General features: G+C 43.2%; 2 protein-coding genes across 3 annotated transcripts in view; both read left to right on the top strand.

Moving 5' to 3' along the window:
* The window catches only part of LOC311137211 (laminin subunit beta-1-like), a 54462-nt gene extending 48357 nt beyond the window's left edge, over nucleotides 1-6105 (top strand). The window contains exons 25-34 of the mRNA XM_084171571.1: nucleotides 1071-1440; nucleotides 1549-1733; nucleotides 1851-2092; nucleotides 2343-2546; nucleotides 2656-2800; nucleotides 3031-3238; nucleotides 3388-3529; nucleotides 3702-3878; nucleotides 4014-4173; nucleotides 4611-6105. Coding sequence (XP_084027697.1) covers nucleotides 1071-1440; nucleotides 1549-1733; nucleotides 1851-2092; nucleotides 2343-2546; nucleotides 2656-2800; nucleotides 3031-3238; nucleotides 3388-3529; nucleotides 3702-3878; nucleotides 4014-4173; nucleotides 4611-4750 — 1973 coding nt within the window. The 3' untranslated portion in view covers nucleotides 4751-6105. The remainder of the gene's footprint in view (nucleotides 1-1070; nucleotides 1441-1548; nucleotides 1734-1850; nucleotides 2093-2342; nucleotides 2547-2655; nucleotides 2801-3030; nucleotides 3239-3387; nucleotides 3530-3701; nucleotides 3879-4013; nucleotides 4174-4610) is intronic.
* A 5903-nt stretch (nucleotides 6106-12008) lies between these two features.
* Nucleotides 12009-24785, top strand: LOC311137062 (S-adenosylmethionine sensor upstream of mTORC1-like). 2 transcript variants are annotated; one of them, XM_084171384.1, is made up of 5 exons: nucleotides 12009-12288; nucleotides 20444-20585; nucleotides 20795-20926; nucleotides 21129-21243; nucleotides 21607-24785. In XM_084171384.1, exons 1-5 carry the CDS (start codon nucleotides 12126-12128, stop codon nucleotides 22237-22239), a joined length of 1185 nt encoding a protein of 394 aa, XP_084027510.1. In that variant the 5' UTR covers nucleotides 12009-12125; the 3' UTR covers nucleotides 22240-24785. The 2 variants fall into 2 exon arrangements, with proteins under 2 accessions (XP_084027510.1, XP_084027511.1); XM_084171385.1 differs by lacking the exon at nucleotides 12009-12288 and adding an exon at nucleotides 20005-20151.
* Nucleotides 24786-25292: the final 507 nt, after the last annotated feature.

The following is a 25292-nucleotide window of genomic DNA, read 5'->3' as shown; positions in this document are numbered from 1 at the left end:
TTAAATCTTCGGCAGTTGTAGGAAAGATGCATCGTTAAAACACTTGTAAGCCTAAATTCCATCGCTATCGAGAAACTGGGCCCAGATCAAGGAACCAAGATACAACACTGCCCCTACGGCTGCGGAAGGAATGATACGGCATGTCTACATTTTCAGGTAGTAATAAACCACGTCGAATGCTGGAGCGTATTACAAGGAGCCGCCCCTTTTTGTGACGAAAAACAACATTGCAACACTCCAAATTTTGCATCTGCGTAGAGCTTGTTGTAAGCTTAAAGTCACCAGGGTAATGTGGGTGGCTGTGGTTCATTGGTCTTTGGCTCCCCAGAACTTCAGTAGACTTCATCTTAACGAGGTGAAATTCCATCAAAAACGTTTTACCCACAAGTCAAAACATCACCTGGCCACTCTTAACTACTGGTAAGCCAGAAAGACATAGGCTTACCAGTAGATTTAAAAATTGATGATATGGCAAGGCATATTAGTTGCTAGCATTAAATAACTGGGATATTACCATTTGAATTCTAATGGAAAAAGTCTCAAATAGAAGAGTTAGGATAGCCAGTCCACATTTCAGAGGTGCTTACAACAGGGTGCTAACCGTGCTTAACACCACCAAACATAGCAGTAACATGTGATTATAAACCTATAAAGGTTCCACCCCATAAAGTGACAGGAGCTCCCTTCCTTTCCCTTGTCGCCAGTGGCGCACTTTGAAATTAGATTAGGTGGATCCCAATAGACTAAATGAGTTTATGCGTTGACCTGACGAGGCAGATGCGTCCTTTGAAGAGGTAGCGAGAGAGAGGGGGGCTACTGAGAAGCACTTCCCTGGCTTTGTAAGGCTGCTGTGTAGGCTGTTGTCCCCTTGTTATGGGACGTCACCAAGCTGTTTGAAATGTCTCCCTCCCATTCAGGACCTTTGGAGGGTGACTGACTGGTCAGGATCAGGATGGAACAAAATGCTAATGACTTATGGAAAAAATTATGTTTTGTGAGTTCAGTCATGCATTAAGAGTTTTAGAGTTGACTGAAAATTGTAGTAAAACTGGTTTCCTGTTGCCTTGCAGCATGTGACTGTGACCCACGAGGCATCGCTGAGCAACAGTGCAACAAGGCCAACGGCCACTGCGTGTGCGTGGAGGGCGTGTCTGGTCCCCGCTGTGACGTCTGCACCCGCGGCTACTCTGGCACCTTCCCCTACTGCGAACGCTGCCACCAGTGCTTCGCCGACTGGGACGTGGTCGTGGGTCAGCTGACCAACCAGACCCACAGGCTGGTCAACAAGGTGAACACCATCAAGGCCAGCGGCATCACCGGACCCTACAAACACACCATAGATAACATGGAGCAGAGCGCCGGGGCCATAAGAACTATCCTGGCCCAGAACCCGGCTACAGAGCCACTGTCAGAAATACAGCAGCTACTGGAGCAGGCCACGTAAGTGGGGAAAAGGGTGGGGTCAAAATGGGTCAATGACAATATTCATTAATGGCAAACCAATTTATATACTGTATTCTTTCTTTATGATATATTTATGTTCTTAAGAGATCTAATGGAAGAGATGAGCAACAAGCTGAACCTCTCTGAGGAGGCGCTGGCCCAGGTATCATCTGATGACAACAGCACCAACACCAAACTGGACTCTCTCAAAGAGGACGCCCAGAAGCTAGATCGCACCGTCAAGGAGCTGCTGGACCAAGTGGAGTTCATCAAGAACACTGACGTTCGGGGTTAGGGACTGATATACATGTTGAGGATTGTGATATAGAAGAGATATACAATGTCAATCTCCATTATACTTTCATTTGTCAACTCTGTGACATTAAACATTGTTTTTATAATGACAGGAGCGACAGACAGTGTCACCAAGTACTACCAGCAGTCTCTGGCTGCAGATGCTCGCGCCAACGCCTCCACCAGTGGCCCAGGCAACCCTGTGGAGAGCTCCGCCATTTTACGGCAAGCCACAGAGGACAAGATGAACGACACCAGGGAGGAGTTCCACAGGAGGCAGGGAAAACACGCCAAGAGACTGGATGACCTGGCAGGGCAGCTGGAGACACTGGACCTATCAGAACTCAGCGAGAAGGTAAGGCCAAGAAAGGCCATATCTGAGGCCTGACACTGGCTTGCTGATGTTGACATTGCAGAGGTGTGTGGATCTGAGTTTGGCACAGATGGGACTCAATCTAATCCCAGTTTGTGAGATAAAACCATCGAAAATAATACATTTTCTTGTGCTGTTAAATCAAAGGAAGGATGTTAGGTTTGATTAAAAGAGAACCACGGTCTTGCATCCAAGTTGAACTCTACTCACTCTACTGGTCCTCTCTATGCAGACGTGTGGTAGCCCAGCTGATGAGGCATGTGTGGACTCTCCGTGCGGGGGGCTGAGCTGTGTGGATTCCGAGGGGAACAGGAGGTGCGGTGGCGAGGGGTGCGATGGTCTGGTCACCCTGGCCAACAACGCCTGGCAGAAGGCCAAGGACTTTGACCAAGAGATCCTCACGGCCATGGAGGAAGTGGACAAGCTCGCCAAGATGGTGAGACCCTGTCTTTAAATTAAAATGAACCAACTCTCTTTAGACTAGAAATTCCCCCCACTACCTCTCCTCTGGTTCCTAACCTGTCTGTGTGTGATGAGGTGCCCAGGTGTCGGAAGCCAAGGTGAAGGCGGATGAGGCTAAGCTGAGTGCCCAGAACGTGCTGCTGAAGACCAATGGTACCAAGCAGCGTGTGGACCAGAGCAACGAGGAGCTGCGCAGCCTCATCCGACAGATCAGAGACTTCCTCACACGTATGTGTACTCCTCCAATCAACTCCCACGTAGCCCTCATACTTTAACTCCTACATATGTTTACTACCCCGTTATTTAAAGGTACAATCTGCAGTATGTGCAGCTGTTCAATGGCCATTTCAATTAATTTCACCCATTGATTCTAAAAGAATGTAACTTATAAATGCCTCATGACCTTAGTACAACTGTCCCCCCATCGTAACCCTTGTCTCTCCTATGGCGCCCCCTAGAGGATGCAGCGGACCTGGCGAGCATTGAGGCAGTGGCCAACGAGGTGCTGGCCATGCAGATGCCCACCACGCCAGCCCAGCTCCAAAACCTGACAGACGAGATCAGGGAGAGAGTGGAAGACCTGTCCCACGTGGAGACCATCCTTAACCAGAGCTCCGACGACATCCAGAGAGCCGATAGCCTACTGGAGCAGGCACGCAGAGCCAGGTAACACACATAAACACACACACACCTCAAGATCATCCTTGAACAGAGTGCAGAAGATGCGGCAAGTGTGCAAAGCCAGGTACTCCATACATACAACACTGTTGTGCTTGGTGTGCTTATTATTTACCCCCTCTGTGTGTGTCCCACAGTAAAGAGGCGACCGATGTGAGGGACACAGCAGAGATGGTGAAGCAGGTTCTGGAGGAGGCTGAGCGTGCCCAGAGCGCAGCGGTCAAGGCCATCAAACAGGCCACCACCGACATCAAAGGCACCAATGACCTCCTGACCTCAGTGAGTCAACATCCTCACACAGCGAGTTTGAACTTTTGGGACTAATCCATTGGTTCCATTCTACTGGGAAAACTAAATAAAGCAACTAAAATATTTGAAAGTATTTTGCTTGACAGCTAATACCGTAAAGACGCAGAAATTAACCCTGTTCCCGTCTTTACATCTTGAACAGGTGGAGTCGGAGACAGCGGACTCAGAGTACAAGCTGAACAACGCCACCCAGAGGCTGCTGTGGTTAGAGCGAGACGTCATGCTGCTCAGAGAGAAGGCACTGAACACCTCACTCAGCTCTGAAGAAACTGAGAAAGACGCAGAGAGAATCAACAAAGTGGCTGAGCAGGTCAAAAAGGTGTGTGATCCACTCTGTGTTATATTGGGATAAGTGTGAGAGTTTGTGGTTCATTTTCAAGCCTTGTCCGTCTTACAATAAATTGCGGACCTTGTATATGACGGTGTGTGTGTGTGTGTGTGTGTGTGTGTACAGGACCTAGACTCGGAGCTGAAGGATAAGTATAGCACCGTGGAAGACCTGATCACGCAGAAGGCCGGGGGCGTGGCCAACGCCAAGAAGAGGGCGGAGCTTCTACAGCAGGAAGCCAAAGACCTGCTGCTACAGGCCAGCGACAAGCTGCAGCTACTGAAAGGTACATATACACACACACATCAAGAACAGCTTGGAGAGTGCCTTGCATGTATATACAATCACAACTCACTACCTAAAACACACACCCTTGGGGTCCAATCATGACATGTCCTTACAACGCATTGAGGCATTATCACAAACAATACACAGACCCTACTGTGTAATGGTGTCTGCTTAGTGGATATACAGTATAAACATGATCAGTTTATAATACCTATGAGCTCTCCATGTCCATGTTAACTCACTTTTTCCAATACAGAGTTGAACATAAAATAACGCAGTCCCTCTAACATTCTCTTCTCAAGTGTGCCTATTCACTGTGTGAAATTTCCACATGTTCTGATTATAAAACCGGTGTGTGGAGGGATACTACACATCTTGTTACTTTAAGCAAGTAGATTGACGGTAGCATGACTCTCCTTTTTGGTTCCCATCCAGATTTAGAAAAGTCATATGATGACAACCAGAAGACTCTGGAAGACAAGGCCAACCAGTTGGTGGATCTGGAGAAGTCAATCAAAGAGCTGCTGCAGGAGATCAGTCACAAAGTCACTGTCTACAGCACCTGTCTGTTTTAAACACAACCCCCAGTCCGGGGTTTTGAAGGAAACTGGTCCCCAAGGCAAAATGAATGCCAATCAAGGATATGGGCATTTGAAACCAGAAGCCGTTTAAAGACATGCTCCGGAACTTTAGCGACCACTAAGTATTTTTCAAACCTCCCGCTTTGGGCTGGATGTGTCAATGTGTAGTTCATACGTGCATAATCTATGTGCAGAATTACTGTCTTACCTCAATTAGCCACAAAATCCCTAATTTGAAAGCTGTGCTGCACCATTTTCCAAAAATGTTCCCCCACATGGGCCAGCCCCTTAGTAATTTGAGTTCAACCAATGAGCTTCAGCCCCTCACCATATGATTGACAGCTTTTTTTACATTTTGTTTTTTATTTTAGGGGGTATGATTGACAGCTAGCAAGATGCACATGTTGCACCCACAGCAGAGCAGAGAGCAAGCAATGACGTGGTGCACATATCTGCACATATGTGACGTAGTACACAATCTTCAGGGACCACTTTTGGCTTGGGGCGCTACTTTCAGAACTACTGGCTAAATTATACAAAAGTACTGCTGCAGAATCTATTTAATATTACTGACACTTGCCCCTTTAGACTGGACTCTCAGTCACTCCCTGGTTTCATCATTTAAAATTGAATATTTCGGTTTACTTTTGTACTGTCTGTAAGTAAAACAACTGGGATTTGTTTGGAAAAAGCAGGGGATGAAAAAGTAGAAATCTGTTTCTATTTGTAGGAAACGAGGAGAAAGGATAAGTGAAAATCAGAATCCTGCCAACGAGTTTGCCAGCCAAGTTACAGCCAACATTTAAGATACACAGTACCAGCCAGCCATCATTGCCTATACAAAGTGACATGAACCAGCCACAGATGTTACAACTGCCTTGTGTGGTAGTACTACTAGCATATGTGAAAATGTTATGGTTTGAATCTTTTTGAATGACAGCTTTTAGGCGAATTTCTCAGTGCTTACTGATATTTGGAATATGAAAAACACCATCCTCCTAACAATTGAAAATAAAAAGGAAAATGTGCATTGTTCTGAAATGTTTCCAAAGAAATGCCCCTCCAGTTAAACCAGAATGTAATTTCATAATTTTTCTTAAGCATGTAAACCAAAGTTTAGAGGGCTGAAAGCGTGAATGTAAAGGTTTGACCTACATTTTTACCATGAGACTGCAATGATTTTATTCCTCCAAACTTTTGTATTGGATTATTTCGTACATTTGAATGCAACATTGTATGAGCCAACTGTTTACTTTCAAAGTTTTACCTAGACCAAAACTTGACAACTAAATACATTTGTAATAAAAAAACGACCCATTGAAATCCCATCAAATATGTGTTATATCTCTTCAATCTACCGAAAAGCGATATCGTTTTGGGTGTCTCGACAAGTACTGAGAGTTCTTTTTGATATACAGTTGAAGTCGGAAGTTTACATGCACTTAGGTTGGAGTCATTCAAACTTGTTTTTCAACCACTCCACACATTTCTTTTTAACAAACTATAGTTTTGGCAAGTCGGTTAGGACATCTACTTTGTGCATGACACGAGTAATTTTTTTCCAACAATTGTTTACAGACAGATGATTTCACTGTATCACAATTCCAGTGGGTCAGAAGTTTACATCCACTAAGTTGACAGTGCCTTTAAACAGCTAGGCAAATTCCAGAAAATGATGTCATGCTTTAGAAGCTTCTGATAGGCTAATTGACATCATTTGAGTCAATTGGAGGTGCACCTGTCGATGTATTTCAAGGCCTACCTTCAAACTCAGTGCCTCTGCTTGACATCATGGGAAAATCAAAAAAATCAGCCAAGACCTCAGAAAAGAAATTGTAGACCTCCACAAGTCTGGTTCATCCTTGGGAGCAATTTCCAAACGCCTGAAGGTACCACGTTCATCTGTACAAACAATAGTACGCAAGTATAAACACCATGGGAACACACAGCCGTCATACCGCTCAGGAAGGAGACGCGTTCTGTCTCCTAGAGATGAACGTACTTTGGTGCGAAAAGTGCAAATCAATCACAGAACAACAGCAAAGGACCTTGTGAAGATGCTGGAGGAAACCAGTACAAAAGTATTTATATCCACGGTAAAACAAATCCTATATCGACATAACCTGAAAGTCCGCTCAGCAAGGAAGAAGCCACTGCTCCAAAACCGACATAAAAAAGCCAGACTACGATTTGCAACTGCACATGGGGACAAAGATCGTACTTTTTGGAGAAATGTCCTCTGGTCTGATGAAACAAAAATAGAACTGTTTGGCCATAATGACCATCGTTATGTTTGGAGGAAAAGGGGGCATGCTTGCAAGCCGAAGAACACCATCCCAACCGTGAAGCACGGGAGTGGCAGCATTATGCTGTGGGGGTGCTTTGCTGCAGGAGGGACTGGTGTACTTCACAAAATAGATGGCATCATGAGGAAGGAAAATGATGTGGATATATTGAAGCAACATCTCAAGACATCAGTCAGGAAGTTAAAGCTTGGTCGCAAATGGGTCTTCCAAATGGACAATGACCCCAAGCATACTTCCAAAGTTGTGGCAAATGGCTTAAGGACAACAAAGTCAAGGTATTGGAGTGGCCATCACAAAGCCCTGACCTCAATCATTTTAGTCATTTAGCAGACGCTCTTATCCAGAGCGACTTACAGGAGCAATTAGGGTTAAGTGCCTTGTTCAAGGGCACAGACAGATTTTTCACCTAGTCAGCTCGGGGATTAGAACCAGCGACCTTTCGGTTACTAGCATAACGCTCTTAACCACTAAGCTACCTGCCGTCCTATAGAACATTTGTGGGCAGAACTGAAAAAGCGTGTGCAAGCAAGGAGGCCTACAAACCTGACTCAGTTACACCAGCTCTGTCAGGAGGAATGGGCCAAAATTCACCCAACTTAATGTGGGAGGCTTGTGGAAGGCTACCCGAAACGTTTGACCCAAGTTAAACAATTTAAAGGCAATGCTACCAAATACCAATTGAGTGTATGTAAACTTCTGACCCACTGGGAATGTGATGGAAGAAATAAAAGCTTAAATAAATCATACTATTATTCTGACATTTCACATTCTTAAAATAAAGTGGTGATCCTAACTGACCTAAGACAGGGAATTTTTACTACGATTAAATGTCAGAAATTGTGGAAAAACTGAGTTTAAATGTATTTGGCTTATGTGTATGTAAACTTCCGACTTCAACTGTATGTGCTATTTATGTGCCTCTCTCCTTAACTGTAGAGTACCTGTTAGGGTAAGACGGAGCTGTGTGTGTGAGGGAGCAGCTGGCGCCTGTGTTCTCCACCAGAAATCTGAGGCCCTCAGAGTGACCCTGGGAGGCAGCCACATGCAGAGTGGATCTCCTGTGTACACTAAGCATTAGATCCAATGCCTAGATCTGAAACACAAGAGACATTTAGCTTTCACAGTACTCACAGTTTTGTTTTTATCCTTGCTTTTTTTTATATTTTCTTTTGTTGTATAGTGTCCTTGGTTCTTTTTGAAAGGCACTTTAAATACAATGTATTATTATTATTATTAAACTGCCCCAAATCTATGGAAGGCCTATATTTTCAATGAAATGCATCCATCCCTTCATTCCTGGGAGAAATCAGCCCTGAGAGGTTTGAATTGGTGATAACATGAATTGGTGATAGCATTTTACGTAAATCATAAATGGATTATTCAATCACACATAGGGGAGAGTGGGGTAAGTTGAGCCAAAGGGGTAAGTTGAGCGCCACTCTTGTTTCTATGAAACCATACACAAAATGTATAATTTGACCAATTATTTAGAAAGAGGTCATCATTTCATGGAGTGTGTGAAGGAAGAAGCCACATGGAAAAAGTAGTAAACATGTTAGGTCAGAAAAACAGATTTTCACCAAGTCAAATTAATTAAGTGTTTAAAAAAGGACAACGTGTTTTTTAGGTGTTAAGCCTGAGTTCAAATATGCTTAAAATTATTAAAAGACAAAAAAGCAATTATGATTGTGTTAAAATGTGTTTGGGAAATAAAGATATACATGGTTTTAAAAAGGTACCCACTGGGCAAAAACTGGTTGAATCAAAGTTGTTTCCACATCATTTCAACCTGTTTTTTTTTCACCCAACTTTTAACCTAAATCCAATGACATGGTGACATCTTTTGTTGATTTCACATTGAATTCACATTAGACAACTCAACGAAATGTAAATCAAAACTGTGCCCAGTGGTAATATTTCATTCAGTACAGAATTTTGTAGGCAGCTTCACCTTACCCTGTCCCGCAGCTCAATTTACCTCATACCCAGGGTAAATTGTACAAGAGAACAGTTTTTTAGGACAAGCTAGGTTTTCAAAACTGTAATGTTTACATTAATTCTGATTATTTCCAGGGATACAAACATCCTAAAATATACAGTATGTAGATATATTTGTTAGAAAGAATACTATATTTCCCTTGACGGAGTGATGCTGAATGTAAGAAATTTCTCAATTTACCCCACTTTCCCCCTAAGCCTATATTATGGGCACTGGCAGACAGGTGAGCCTGGGTTGTATGATTTTTTGTGTGAGGTCATTACTATCTGTTCTGAAACTGACTAGAGCAAGATCTTATAAGTCGAATGTCAAGTTCACGCTCATCAATAATGGAATCTTATGAGCCACAGGCCTATGCCAATACTATGAGCACATGGTTCATCCAGAGTTGCTGAATTGAGATCCCTGTTTGAACAAACATTCGTTTTTTAAAGATTTTGTAATTATTTTTCAAACAAACGTTTTCTAACATGTCCTCCTCCAAAGTAGACTCTGAAAGGTCTGAGGAATCTGTCTCAATATTACCTACCATAAGGTGGCAGTATGTAGCTACAAACCTTGTGTGTTACAAGGCCTGTAAGGCAAGGCCTCTACAAGGGCTGCTAGAGAGGCTCCAAGGGACTTCATTTAGGAACCTCAAACCAAACGCAGAAAGGATGGAATCTATTTGCCTAATTCTTGTCCCAGGAATATCATACATATAGCTGTGGAAAAAATTAAGAGTCCACTGCACATTTTTCTTAAATCAGCATCTCTACATGTATGAGAGCCATTCCATTCCAGTGTCTGTTGAATTCCAACACAGGCACACCTCATTCTACTGAGTTAGGTACTGATTAGGTGATCACATGAACCAGATCTTATTTAACGAGGAAAAGTATAAAAAAAACACTGCTGTAGTCATCACTATCCTCTTGCAATAGGACCAGCTGGATGGCAAAAACAGTGCTAATAGTACCTCAAAATTAATATTAATCAAAAAATAACTATGGACCATGCCAAAAGAGTTGAAAGGATCGTTTTGAGTGAGGAAAATAAGGGTTCAATTCTGGCTTTACTGGCAGAGGGATACAGTGAGCGTCAGGTTGCTCCGTCCTTAAAATTTCAAAGACGGCAGTTCATAACATTTACATTTACGTCATTTAGCAGACGCTCTTATCCAGAGCGACTTACATTATTATTTTTTTCATACCCCCTGTGGGAATTGAACCCACAACCCTGGCGTTGCAAACACCATGCTCTATCAACTGAGCTACATCCCTGCCGGCCATTCCCTCCCCTACCCTGGACGACGCTGGGCCAATTGCGCGCCGCCCCATGGGTCTCCCGGTCACGGCCGGCTACAACAGAGCCTGGATTCGAACCAGGATCTCTAGTGGCACAGCCTGCACTGCCTTAGACCACTGCGCCTTAGACCTTAGACCACTGCGCCACTCAAGCAGCAGACATCGGGGACAACAAAGCTACAGACCGGCAGAGGGCGAAAACGACTCTCTACTGACCGGGATGACCGCCAACTCATTCGAATGTTACTCAACAACCGTAGGATGACATCAAGTGACCTACAAAAAGAATGGCAAACGGCAGCTGGGGTGAAGTGCACGACGAGGACGGTTCGAAACAGGCTCCTAGGGGCAGGGCTGAAGTCGTGCAAAGCTAGAAAAAAGCCCTTCATCAATGAGAAGCAAAGAAGAGCCAGGCTGAGGTTTGCAAAAGACCATAAGGATTGGACCGTAGATGACTGGAGTAAGGTCATTTTCTCTGATGAGTCCAATTTTCAGCTTTGCCCAACACCTGGTCGTCTAATGATTAGACGGAGACCTGGAGAGGCCTACAAGCCACAGTGTCTCGCACCCACTGTGAAATTTGGTGGAGGATCGGTGATGATCTGGGGGTGCTTCAGCAAGGCTGGAATCGGGTATGTACAAGGTTGTCCTGGAAGAAAACTTGCTTCCTTTTGCTCTGACATTGTTCCCCCCACTCTGAGGATTGGTTGTTCCAGCAGGACAATGTGCCATGCCACACAGCCAGGTCAATCAAGGTGTGGATGGAGGACCACCAGATTAAGCCCCTTTCATGGCCAGCCCAATCTCCAGACCTGAACCCCATTGAAAACTTCTAGAATGTGATCAAGATGAAGATCGATGGTCACAAGCCATCAAACAAAGCCGAGCTGCTTGAATTTTTGCACCAGGAGTGGCATAAAGTCACCCAACATCAATGTGAAAGACTGGTGGAGAGCATGCCAAGACGCATGAAAGCTGTGATTGAAAATCAGGGTTATTCCACCAAATATTGATTTCTGAACCCTTCCTAAGTTAAAACATTACTATTGTGTTGTTTAAAAATGAACATGAACTTATTTTCTTTGCATTATTCGAGGTCTGACAACACTGCATCTTTTTTGTTATTTTGACCAGTTGTCATTTTCTGCAAATAAATGCTCTAAATGACAATATTGTTATTTGGAATTTGGGAGAAATGTTGTCAGTAGTTTATAGAATAAAACAAAAATGTTATTTTTACCCAAACACATACCTATAAGTAGTAAAAACAGAGAAACTGATAATTTTGCAGTGGTCTCTTAATTTTTTCCGCATCTGTATGTTGTTCCAGGGACATCATACCCTGCGACCTCATTCCTGTGTTGTCCCTGGAACATCATACAGGAGAAAGGCCTCCATACAGTAGCTAATGTGACCAGACTTTAAAACCAGACCAACCTGTACTCTTACATCCACATTTGCACACACATTTTAGATAGCAATAGTTACATTATAAAGCTGGCACCTCTAAATGGAGCTATTGTTTCGATTTAAACAGCAAATAGCCGATGCAACTGTACGCTGAAGGTGTTTCTGTTTTCAGCTCTGTGATTGGTCATACAGCTGTCAGTGCCGCAGCATGTGTTTCCAGGGGAACCAATCAGCGCGCGCGTTGTTCGCTTGTGGACCTGGTGTGCAGGCTGACACCGGTCGTTAACGTAGTTAGATGTGAAGAACTGTAGCTGGTCTGTAAAAATAAAAGCCTTCCCCTGGTGAGGAAGGAGAAGCGGCGCAGGACTATGGACCCGGTGAACAATGCTGAAACAGGAGATACAGAAACCGAATTGGAGCCGGTCTACGTTCTCATTCCGAAAGAAACGCGGTGCAAGAAGAAGGAGCAGGAAAAACTGTCCGGAGTCGTCAAGAATGTCCATAGAAAACTGCGAAGAAAATACCGAGAAGGTAGTTACGCGTCGTTAACTTTAGCTAACTAACATTAGTTAGTTTAACCTGCTAGCAAAATTCAGGGGTCCGGCGTCTGTCTCAGCAAACGGTCCATTTAAACTGGGCGAAAATAAGGCCCCAAGTATAACTAATGTAGCTAGCTTGCTAGCTTGCTAACATGATTTCTTATTTTGGGGGCCTTGCACATACTGCAAGTGGCGGGCAACATGTCAGGCTCCGTCTGCTCGACTATTATCTAAAAAACATTGTCATACAATAGTAGCTAGGTGGCTAACTTGTGTTGCTACATTTCACTTATTTATGATCAAACCAGACTAACGTAACGCTAGATCAGGGCCGCCTGGGAATATTTCAAGCTGCGGTGTGCACTTACCAACTAGGCTATGGTTGTTTGGACCTTATTGTATGATTTGGCATTCATAACAAAATTCACAATCGCCTCTTACATTACCTACAGCCATAGTCATTTGGGAAGGTTGTTCAATCATAACATACTGGATCATGGGCACTGTCAGACAGGTGAGCCTGGGTTGTATGGCTTTTGTGTCACCTGTTCAGAAACTGAAAATCACGACAAAAATAAGATAAAATGTTTTATTGTCACATACACCGGATACAATGCCTTCAGAAAGTATTCATACCCCTTGACTTATTCCACATTTTGTGTTACAGCCTGAATTAAACATGTATTACATATATTTTGTTCTCATCCAGCTACACACAATACCCCATAATGAAAAAGTGAAAACATGTTTTTAGAAATGTTAACACATTTATTGAAAATGAAATACAGAAATATCTCATTTACATAAGTATTCACACCCCTGGGTCAATACTTTGAAGAAGCACCTTTGGCAGCGATTACGGCTGTGAGTCTCTCTGGGTAAGTCTCTAAGAGCTTTCCACACCTGGATTGTGCAATGTTTGCCCATTATTATTTTCAAAATTCTTCTAGCTCTGTCAAATTGGTTGTTGATCATTGCTAGACAACCATTTTCAGGACTTACCATAGATTTTCAGGTAGATTTACCAATCCAATCACTGTCTTCTTGGTAAGCAACTGCAGTGTTGATTTGGCCTTGTGTTTTAGGTTATTGTCCTGCTGAAAGGTGAATTCATCTCCAAGTGTCTGGTGGAAAGCAGATTGAAACAGGTTTTCCTCAAGGATTTTGCCTGTGCTTAGCTCCATTCTGTTTTATCCTGAAAAACTCCCCAGTCTTTAACAATTACAAGCATACCCATAACATGATGCAGCTACCACTTTGCTTGAAAATATGGAGAGTGGTAATGTGTTAGATTTGCACCAAACATAATACTTTGTATTCAGGACAAATAGTGAATTGTTTTGCCACATTTTTTCAGTATTAGTTTAGTGCCTTGTTGCAAGCAGGATGCATGTTTTGTAATATTTGTTATTCTGTACAAGCTTCCTTCTTTTCACTCTGTCAAGTTGGTTAGTATTGTGGAGTAACGACAATGTTGTTGATCCATCCTCAGTTTTCTCCTATCACAGCCATTAAACTTTGTAACTGTTTTAATGTCACCATTGGCCTCATGGTATGACTACCTCATCTCTGTACCCAACACATACAGATAATTGTAAGGTCCCTCAGTCGAGCAATGAGTTCCAAACAGATTGAACCACAAAGACCTGGGAGGATTTCCAATGCCTCGCAAAGAAGGTCACCTATTGGTAGATGGGTAAAAAAATAAAAATACATTGAAAATCGTGGAGCATGGTGAAGTTATTAATTGCACTTTGGATGGTGTGTCAATACACCCAGTCACTACAAGAATACAGGCATCCTTCCTAACTCAGATGCAGGAGATGTCTTCCCCCATTCAATGTCTATTTTTATTTATTTTTAACCCATCTACCAGTAGGTGACCTTCTTTGCGAGAGTGTTTTCCCCTCATAAATAACAACTTGTGTGCTGTTTCAAGTGTGAAGGAAATCTAAAGCTTTTTGCTCACCTGATATAGAATACCTCATGGTAAGCTGCAGACCCTTTCATCTACCAAGAGTTCTCATCCATAATTGTCACAGCTGTCTACATCCCTCCACAAGCCAACACCACTATGGCACTCAACAACCTATATGGGGCCATAAACAAACAAGAAACTGCCAACCCAAAGGCAGCGTTTATGGTGGGCAGAGACTTTAACGCTGGGAGACTTAAAACCGTCCTACCTCACTTCTACCAACACGTCTCCTGCGCCACTAGGAGCGCTAAAACTAAAGACCACTTTTATTCTACCCACAGAAACTCATTCAAGGCCCTCCCTTGTCCTCCCTTTGGACCTCAGACGAGACATCAAATATGCAAAAGGACAATATCGAAGGAAGGTGGAATCCTATTACACCAGCTCCCAACAGTCGTCGAATGTGGCAGGGCTTACAGAAGATAACGGATTACAAAGGGTAAACCCAGCCATGAGTGCCCAGCGATGCATAACTTCAAAATGAGTTAAATGCCTTTTATGCTTGCTTTGAAGAATATAACACTGTGCCCTGCGTGAAAGCCCCAGTTTTTCCGGATGACTGTGTGATCTCGCTCTCCGTGGCCTATGTAAGCAAAACTTTTAAACAGGTTAACAAACACAAGGCTGCCGGGCCAGCCGGAAAACCAAGGCGCATGTATTCTCAAAGCATGCGCAGACCAGCTGGCAAGTATCTTCAGACATTTTCAATCTCCCCTTGTCCCAGTCTGTAATCCCAACATGTTTCAAACTGTCCACCATTGGCCCTGTTCCAAAGAGCTCTAAAATAACCTGCCTAAATGACTATCACCCTGTAGCACTCACATCTGTAATTATGAAGTGCTTTGAAAGGCTCGTCATGACACACATCAACATCATCATCCCAGACACCCTAGACCCACTCCATTTCGCATACCGTCCCAACAGATCCACAGATGACCTAATCTCAATTGCACTTCACAATACACTCTACCACCTGGACTAGAGGGGAAATGAATATAAACGCAACAATTTCAAAGATTTTACTGAATGAGTTCATATAAATTCATTAGGCCCTCATCTATGGATTTCACATGACTGGGAATACAGATATGCATCTGTTGGTCACAGATACCATTTAAAAAAAAAGTAGGGGCGTGGATCAGAAAACCAGTCCGTATCTGGTGTGACCACCATTTGCCTCATGCAGCGCGACACATCTCCTTAGCATAGAGTTGATCAGGCCGTTGATTGTGGCCTGTGGAATGTTGTCCCGCTCCTCTTCAATGGCTGTGCGAAGTTGCTGGATATTGGCGGAAACTGGAACACGCTGTCGTACATGTCAATCCAGAGCATACCAAACATGCTCAATGGGTGGCATGTCTGGAGTGAATGCAGGCCATGGAAGAACTGGGATATTTTCAGCTTCCAGGAATTGTGTACATATCCTTGCGACATGGGGCTGTGCATTATAATGCTGAAACATGAGGTGATGGTGGCGGATTAATGGCACGACAATGGGCCTCAGAATCTGGTCATGGTATCTCTGTGCATTCAAATTGCCATCGATAAAATGCAATTGTGTTCGTTGTCTGTAGCATATGCCTGCCCATACCATAACCCCACCTCTGTTCACAACGTTGTCATCAGCAAACCGCTCACCCATACAACACGTGGTCTGCGGTTGTGAGGCCGGTTGGATGTACTGCCAAATTCTCTAAAACGACGTTGGAGGCGGCTAATGGTAGAGAAATTAACATTAAATTCTCTGGCAACAGCTTTGGTGGACATTCCTGCAGTCAGCATGCCAATTGTACGCTCCCTCAACATGGCATTGTGTTGTGACTACTGCACATTTTAGTGGCCTTTTATTGTTCCCAGCACAAGGTGCACCTGTGTAATGATCATGCTGTTTAATCAACTTCTTGATATGCCACACCTGTCAGGTGGATGGATTATCTTGTGCACAACATTTGAGAGAAATAAGCTTTTTGTGCATATGGAACATTTCTGGGATCTTTTATTTCAGCTAATGATACATGGGACCAACACTTTACATGTTGCATTTATGATTGTTCAGTGTATGTGAGAATGCTGTTCATAGACTACAGCTCAGCATTCAACACAATAGTCCCCTCTAAGCTAAGGACCCTGAGACTGAACTCCTTCCTCTGCAACTGGATCCTGGACCTTCTGATGGGCCAGCCCCAGGTGGTGAGGGTAGGCAGCAACACCTCCGCCACGCTGACCCTCAACACGGGGGCCCCTAAGGAGTGTGTTCTTAGTCCCCTCCTGTACTCCCTGTTGACCCACGACTGCGTGGCTACGCACAACTCCAACACCATTAAGTTTGCTGACGACATGACGGTGGTAGGCCTGATCACCGACGGCGATGAGTCAGCCTACAGGGAGGAGGTCAGAGACTTGGCAGTGTGGTGCCAGCACAACAACCTCTCCTTCAACGTCAGTAAGACCAAGGAGCTGATCGTGGACTATAGGGAGAAAGAGGGGAGCGCACGCCCCCATCCACATCAACGGGGCTATTGGGGAGCTTCAAGTTCCTTGGCATCCACATCACTAAGGACTTAGCATGGTCCACACACACCCGCACAGTCGTGAAGAGGGCACGGCAGCGTCTGTTCCCCCTCAGGAGGCTGAAAAGATTTGGCATAGGCTCTCGGATCCTCAAAGTTCTACAGCTGCACCATCGAGAGCATCTTGACCGGCTGCATCACCGCTTGGTATGGCAGTTGCACCGCCCTTGACCACAAAGCACTACAGAGGGTGGTGCAGACAGCCCAGTACATCACTGGGGCCGAGCTCACTGCCATCCAGGACCTCTTATATCAGGCGGTGTCCAAGGAAGGGCCAAAAAATTGCCAAAGACTCCAGCCACCCGAAGTCATAGACTGTTCACTCTGCTATCGTCCGGCAAACGGTACCGGAGACAGCTTCTACCCCCAAGCCATAAGACTGCTAAATAGTTCGGGTACCATTTAATTGACTATCTTGCACTGACCTTATGCACATTCACTAGACCTATATAAACAACATTAAGGACACCTGCTCTTTCCATGACCAGGGTGGGAGATTACCTTTTTGGTCCACCAGCCACTGTGGGAGGTAGATTAAAAAATCTACCCGCCACTTAGATTTTTTTACCTGCTAAAATATGTTTTCTAATTATAATTGACCATGACACAGCCAGGGCAAGACCTCAATAAAGCACATGCAGTTCTGACAATTTTCAGCCAGTAAACATGTGCACCTGCTTTCTCTCCACACACACACACACACACACATATTTATAGGCTATATATACAGTACCAGTCAAAAGTTTGGGCACACCTACTCATTTAGATTTTAGATTCTTCAAAGTAGCCACCCTTTGCCGTGATGACAGCTTTGCACACTCTTGGCATTCTCTCAACCAGCTTCATGAGGTAGTCACCTGGAATGCATTTAAATTAACACGTGAGCCTTGTTAAAAGATAAATTGTGGAATTTCTTTCCTTAATGCGTTTGAGCCAATCAGTAATGTTGTGACAAGGTAGGGGTGGTATACAGAAGATAGCCCTATATATAATGGCAAGAACAGCTCAAATAAGCAAAGAGAAATGACAATCCATCAGTACTGTAAGACATGAAGGTCAGTCAATACAGAACATTTCAAGAACTTTGAAAGTTTCTTCAAGTGCAGTCACAAAAACCATCAAGCGCTAAGATCAAACTGGCTCTCATGAGGATCGCCACAGGAAAGGAAGACCCAGAGTTACCTCTGCAGCAGAGAATTAGTTCATTAGAGTTAACTGCACCTCAGATTGCAGCCCAAATAAATGCTTCACAGAGTTCAAGTAACAGACACATCTCAACATCAACTGTTCAGAGGAAACTGCGTGAATCAGGCCTTCATGGTCGAATTGCTGCAAAGAAACCACTACCAAAGGACACCAATAAGAAGAAGAGACTTGCTTGGGCCAAGAAACATGAGCAATTGACATTAGACCGGTGGAAATCTGTCCTTTGGTCTGATGACTCCAAATTTGCGATTTTTGGTTCCAACCGCCGTGTCTTTGTGAGACGCAGAGTAGATGAACGGATGATCTCCGCATGTGTGGTTCCCACCGTAAAGCATAGAGGAGGTGGTGTGGGGGTGCTTTGCTGGTGACACTGTCAGTGATTTATTTAGAATTCAAGGGACACTTAACCAGCATGGCTACCACAGCATTTTGCAGCAATACTATTTGACCATGGAGAGTGATGGAGTGCTGCATCAGATGACCTTACCTCCACCCAATTGAGATGGTTTGGGATGAGTTGGACCACGGAGTGAAGGAAAAGTAGCCAACAAGTGCTCAGCATATGTGGGAACTCCTTCAAGACTGTTGGAAAAGCATTCCTCATGGAGCTGGTTGAGAGAATGCCAAGTGTGCAAAGCTGTCAAGGCAAAGCGTGGCTACTTTGAAGAATCTCAAATTATAAAATATATGTTGATTTGTTTAACACTTTTTTTTTGGTTACTACATGATTCCATGTGTTATTTCATAGTTTTGATGTCTTCACTATTATTTTACAATGTAGAAAATAGTAAAAAATAAAGAAAAACCCTTGAATGAGTAGGTGTGTCCAAACTTTTGACTGGGACTGTACATACATGCATACCTCTTCCATTTCATCCTGACAGCAGATCTTTCACTTCGGCTGTTTTACACATAGGCCTATAGAATTGGGGAGGAAAGATAAGGGTAGCGTATAGGCCTAAAGATCGTGTAAAAATATGATATGCATTTCTGGTTCAGTTTATTGGCCTTTGCAGGAATTAGTCTTGCATTCAGATGTAGGCTGTTCCGGCGTAACCAATGGAGGAATCTGCCAGTAAACCTATTCATAACAGATTGTTTATCATGAGGCAAGTCTCTCGTGTCAACTGCAGCTATTTTGAACCCTAAATTGGCTAATCTTACTGGAAGAATGTCCAGTGCCACAGTTTTAGTCAAACAGTAATGGAGCTCTGCATTCTGTGTGTAGCTAGGCTGCCAATAGTGTAATGTAATGTGCTCTTGTGGTGGTCAACCTGGACAGAATATAGGTCTGTTAGCCACTCATTTTACTTTGCAGGCAATGTTTTCATTTAGTTTATTTAGCATCGGTTTGAATAGATACCAGCCTGCTTAAAAATAGTATCGTGTATGAATAGCCTAGGTCTATTTCCCACTGTGGTGCAGTCATCACACTAAATAAAGTAAAAACCGCATACAACAGGTATTTTCCACTCTACCAGTAGAAGGACTGACTGGCCTAGCAACTGCTCTTGAAAGACAAGACACTGGGCAGTTGTCCTGTCAGCTGACACCATGATTGGTTAATAAGTAGCTGACACCATGATTGGTTAATAAGTAAAGCATGATCTCTTCTGCTTGGCATTGGTACCACAGTAGTCATGCTTTGTACTAGGGCACTGCTGTTTATTCCAACCTGTCTTGTTGTCGTTTCATTTCTGCCAATCTGATATTGTTTTTTTCCTCTTGTAGTCATGGGATTTCTTCCTTATCAGCGTGTTTGCTCACACAAGCTAAACGCATTCTGCTGTACGCCTGTGAAGACCTGGTGAAGGGAATTTGTGAATATATATATATATATATATATATATATATATATATATATATATATATATATATATATATATATATATATATATATATATATATATATATATATATATATATATATATGAACAGATGTGAAGACGTCTATTGAAAGTCTGGTTTTCAAATATGCCTCTAATGCCGGAAGGATGACACGAGTAACTGTTTTTAGAAAATGTTGAGGCAATGTTGTGTTAGCCTGTGTGGGGCTGAATGATAGTGATTCCTCTATTGAATGAATGTACACACTTTACAAGTAGGTACATTTAATGTTGGCTTATTGTGTACACTACGTATGTACTATGCTTGCGTGCCATTTTTAGAAACAAAACTGACACGACTTTCAATTTCAATTCCTACCATTTGTAATGATGAATTTGAATGTGATGAAATGGGAAACAAAAATCTCTGCCTGGCCCCCTTTCATTTGTGCTTGTTTGTTTTGCTATGTCATACTGTATAGTGTGAGGTAGGCTTGTTGTGTTCTGTTGGGTTTCTTTTCTCTGTTTCAACCTTCTGCCTGCCTTTTTTTCTTGTTCTTTCCACAGTGGGTGATTTTGAGAAGATCTGGCGAGAGCACTGTGAGGATGAACAGACTCTGAGTGAATACGCCCTGGCCATGAAGAACCTGGCCGACAACCACTGGGCCAAGACCTGCGAGGGAGAGGGTCGCATCGAGTGGTGTCGCAGGTAAAACGGTCCCCCCACAAATAACCCTCTGCCTACACTGTACTAGCTCAGAATGTTAATTGCGATGACTCTGCTTGTTGAATTTTCACTTAGTCCTGCATTGATGGCAATGCGATGGATTTGCCCCTATATTTCATTGCTCATCAGTATCGTTTTAACGGTGAGGCATCAATACCATGATGTGTGATGTTTTGGGACTATTTTTCCAGTGTTTGTCAGGAGTATTTCCTGGATGGCGGGATGCAAAGAATGTTGGAGAAGGATGAGAAGAGTGCCAGGCTTGCCATGGCCATGTCACCTGTAGCTCTGAGTGCCCAGCCGTATAGCTCCTCCATCCCCAGGTACTGTACTGTTGCAATGTTAAATCAAACCCTGATGATTTTTAACGGACTATTTTGCCCTGCTTCAGCATGCTCTATTGTGCGTTCATATTGACACTCAATATTCATATTTAATTATATTAGCTACTGCACTCATAAAGCACACTCACTGTATGTCAGACTTAGCCCTAACTCTTAATGACTCTGATTTCTCTGCTTGCAGGTCCATCCCCCAGCTTGGTAAAATGCGGCTGCTGGACGTTGGCAGCTGTTTTAACCCCTTCCTGAAGTTTGACGAGTTCCTCACTGTCGGTATTGACATAGTGCCTGCGGTCGAGGTATGTATGATTTAATATCAGTGGTCACTCCTTCGGTCCCTGCTACAAAATCCTGACTCTTACTGTCTTACTCACTCATCTACGGCCGTGACAAAATGTCAGGGGTTTTCCAGACGGGTAGCTAGTTTATTGTGTGAATATCAGACCACGTAACAATGCTGTCCCTTGACAGTGAGTGTCAACACTTGACTGCAATGAAACCTGACCTGCTTTGAAGGAACTGGCAGAATATTAGCCTAGAGTGATTTGGGTAACCAAATGGTATAAGAACAGTGGGTTTTAGATGTAGGTCTAAAATACTGCAACATGGTAGACCTTTGGAAGCTACTCTAAAGTATCTGTTTCTGCTCTCTCCCCCCCCAGAGTGTATACAAGTGTGACTTCCTTAACCTCCAGCTCCAGCAGCCCCTGCAGCTGGCTGGCGACGCGGTGGAAGCCTTCCTGAGACAGCTGTGTAGCCCCATCGACGCACTGCCCGCCCAGCTCTTCAACGTGGTGGTCTTCTCACTGCTCCTTTCCTACTTCCCCTCGCCTTACCAGCGCTGGATCTGCTGCAAAAAGGCCCACGAGCTGCTGGAACTGCATGGCCTGCTGATTATCATCACCCCCGACTCCTCCCACCAGAACCGCCACGCACTCATGATGCGCAGCTGGCGTGTGGCAGTGGAGTCACTGGGCTTCAGGCGCTGCAAGTACATCAAGTTCTCTCACATGCACCTCATAGCCTTCCGCAAGGTGTCCCTGACCACCACTAGCGACCTGGTCAGCCGTAACTACCCCGAGATGCTCTACATCCCTCAGGACTTCCAATCCCCCGAGGAGGAGGACTACACAGACGTGCTGGTTCAGGCACACTCCGTCTTCGAGGACGACCAGCTGGCGTGGGGCTTCACAGAGCTGCCAGACACGCCCTACGACTCGGATTCAGGAGAGAGTCAGAGCAGTTCGGTGCCCTTCCTACACGAGCTGGAGGACCCCATACTGCTGCAGAGCTGAGCTAGACCAGCTAAAACCCTACTAGCTACTCTCTTCTCTCTCTCAGAAGTCCTTATTCAATCCCTAACGCTCCCCTTGGCCCTAACCTTTCAATGTTTGCAGATCTGTAAGGAGGAAGCAATATGGTTGTAGCTTTGCCACTGCACTGCTTATACCAAACCAGAGCCTTCAGACATGCAACATGGAGGGGATGGGGAGCAATCTGAGACTGGCTGTCTCTGTCCCCAACTGCTGCGCTGCCAAATTAACATGCTGCATTCTTCTCACACTCCTTCTCTTTTCCCTTAACTAAGCAATGCAGTTTGCACAGAGTGAAAGAAAAAGACGTTTACAGAAGTCAGTCGTTTATTATTCAATATCTTACATGGTTAGTCTCTCAACACAACTACACATACACACGCACACACACTTCAATAAATGAAAGGTTTTTAAAAATAAAAACATGGTAGCTGAATGCCCTCAGGATAGACGCAGAGGTAGCCTGCCCCTTGCGTTTCATCCCATCTTTGTGATCTGTCACGCTCTACTAACAGAAGACAACCAATCTTTACTCTTTCAAAGGCTTTTTGTTGTTGTAGTTAAACAGTTAATGTGCTTCAGTGCCAGCAAGCAGCTGACTTTAAATCCCTCTTAAAGAGACTGATACCACAGAGGTTTGTCAGGTTTGGTTAGAGTGAAAAGATTCAGATGGAAAGATATGCTTGCTTCTGTAAATCAGGCGAGGCTAGACTTCCTCTAATTCTTGGTGTGCATTTAGTTTTCCAAAAAAGAAAGAAAAAAACATTGTTGGACTCTCAGCAAACTATGTGATTTTGTTCTTATGAACACACTGGTTTTGTCCAACACGATGTGTGGCAATGCCATTTTTATTTCAGCATCTTTTCGGCTGATTCATAACAATTAAAGTGATATTTGTAGCATTTTCAGAACCTTAAGGTAGGCGTATGTAGTTACTTTTACTAATGTGAAACTGTTAACCGTGTTTTTTTCATAGTGTACCATGGTACGAGTGTTGCAAAATAGTCCTTGCTCTTTTTTCTCTGCTGGTGTGAAGAAACTGCTGTGTAAATCTGCACAGATGTGAGTTTACCTTCAATGTTGTAACCCAGAAGATTTAGCATTTTTTCAATTCAACCTTATTTGTAAAAAAAAAAAAAAAAGATCTGATCAATAATAGGTCTGTAGTGATGTCTTGCCTTCTTTATAGGTAACTGTTGGCTTCTCTATAGGTACTGGTAACTATATAAATTATACCGACCACACTATGTCCACTGAAGTGAAACATATATCGACCTAAGAGACACCAGCTCAAGCTGTCAGTCACACAGTTACTGTTTATTTTTATATATTGGCTTTTTCATTCATAGGTTCATAGTATCAACAAATACTGAGTCATTCATTGCACCAGTAAGTTAATTTGACTATCCCTTGTGTGCTCTGCTTAAAAAAAAGTATTAACTCCAAACAATTGTCAAAATGATCTTATGAACTCTAATACAATTCCAAAAGATTCGCCTCAATGAGGTTTTGCACTAATACCATGCTGTCTCATTAGTCATGCAATCTTTGATCTCATCAATGTGCATTTTAGCAATAGCCAGGTGTATCCTATACTGTATCCTTATGGGGAAGGTTTCTGTGTTGTTCTCAATGACTCTAGCGCCCAAATACTCATTTGTTACATATTTGTAATGATATTTCCTTTTGTGTGTGTGTGGAGATATGTAGGTTGAGTGTGCATGAGTGTTTGTTGTAATGCACTTGTGTGTGGCACTTCATAAATAGTAGACTAATATCTCAGCTGCCATGAGTCATGTGATTCCTGTCATGGGGGGGTATAGGGTGCGCCCAAAATGGCACCCTATTCCCTATGGACCCTGGTCAAAACAAGTGCACTATGTAGGGAATAGGGTGCCATTTGGGATGGACACTTATTAATATAACCAGTATGATGTACCTGTACCCTTAATGTTCTCACATCAGTTTACCTGGAATCCTAAAGGTGCCTTCTTACTTATCCCCGGTGATGTTTTTGCAGTCCTGATTCTCATGCCCATATGTTGGATAACTCACACTTTTCACTTGGCAGCATACAATGGGCTTTCTTTGCCAAATGATTGTGTTATGTGCAACTGTCCAAATGAGCTACCAGCTACCACTTAAAAGTATAATTGGCTCAATGTTTTACTCTTAAGAACAATGTGTTTTGTTTAAATGATGTCATTTGTCATTTATATTAATTACATATTGCTATACATCCGTTGTAACTAGATAACTTTCTGGTCAGTTCATGTTTGATGTACTTTAAACTATTTATCTTTAGTAACAGAAAATATACTTTTGTCATTACAAATCATTTTCTTGAAGGTTGTGAATTGTACCAGTAAGCAATTAGTGATACACTCATCTTTGTATCTGTCTTCCAAGAGTTTGAGTCCATTACTTTCATAAATAGCTTCATTTTCAGTATTAAGGATTTCGACAATTGCAGGACAATGTGTGCATGGTTGTTTTTCTATTTTATAAATGAATGTAAATGCAGCTTTCATGTCTGATTATTGAGTCCTCCATTCAGTTTTTTTCTACATGACTGAGGTAAACTTGTCATTTTATTGAGCATATTTATTAGAGCATAAATATAGCAAGGTGTAGTAGGTTTGACTTCTATTGCAAGATCATTGTAATTTGAATATATAACCCCCCCCCCATATTTCTCAATGTCAAACCAGAGTGTCTTGTTTGAAAATAATTAAATCATAGACGGCCTTATGAATCTAAGCATGGCACTTTCAAAAGTTACCTTTCCACCAAGACAGAGGCTCTACCAACGCAGAAAAGTGTTGGCTACTGCTGGATTCTTGTCCGTTGTATAACGCAACAACAGAAGTGCTTCCCTAAAAGCTGCCTGGGTTTAAACAAACATCTTCTCTTTTCAGAAAGAGAGAAACTCAATTAATAGGGATAGAATAGCAAAGTCCTTAAAAAAAAATCTCCCTGAATATTATAGGCTGCAGCTCAGCTTCAGAATGTCATAGAGAGGAATCAATATATCC

This window comes from Coregonus lavaretus (genome assembly GCF_964263955.1).
Source record: "Coregonus lavaretus genome assembly, chromosome: 11".
Lineage (NCBI taxonomy): Eukaryota > Metazoa > Chordata > Actinopteri > Salmoniformes > Salmonidae > Coregonus > Coregonus lavaretus.
This window is presented reverse-complemented; position numbering and strand designations above follow the sequence as displayed.

What these genes read in the sequence shown, in the direction of transcription:
- LOC311137062 (XM_084171384.1), top strand. Translation starts at nt 12,126, where the DNA reads ATGGACCCGGTGAACAATGCTGAAACAGGAGATACAGAAACCGAATTG. An exon ending in CGCATCGAGTGGTGTCGCAG is followed by an intron (nt 20,586 to 20,794) that starts GTAAAACGGTCC and finishes CTATTTTTCCAG; the next exon opens with TGTTTGTCAGGAGTATTTCC. An exon ending in TATAGCTCCTCCATCCCCAG is followed by an intron (nt 20,927 to 21,128) that starts GTACTGTACTGT and finishes CTCTGCTTGCAG; the next exon opens with GTCCATCCCCCAGCTTGGTA.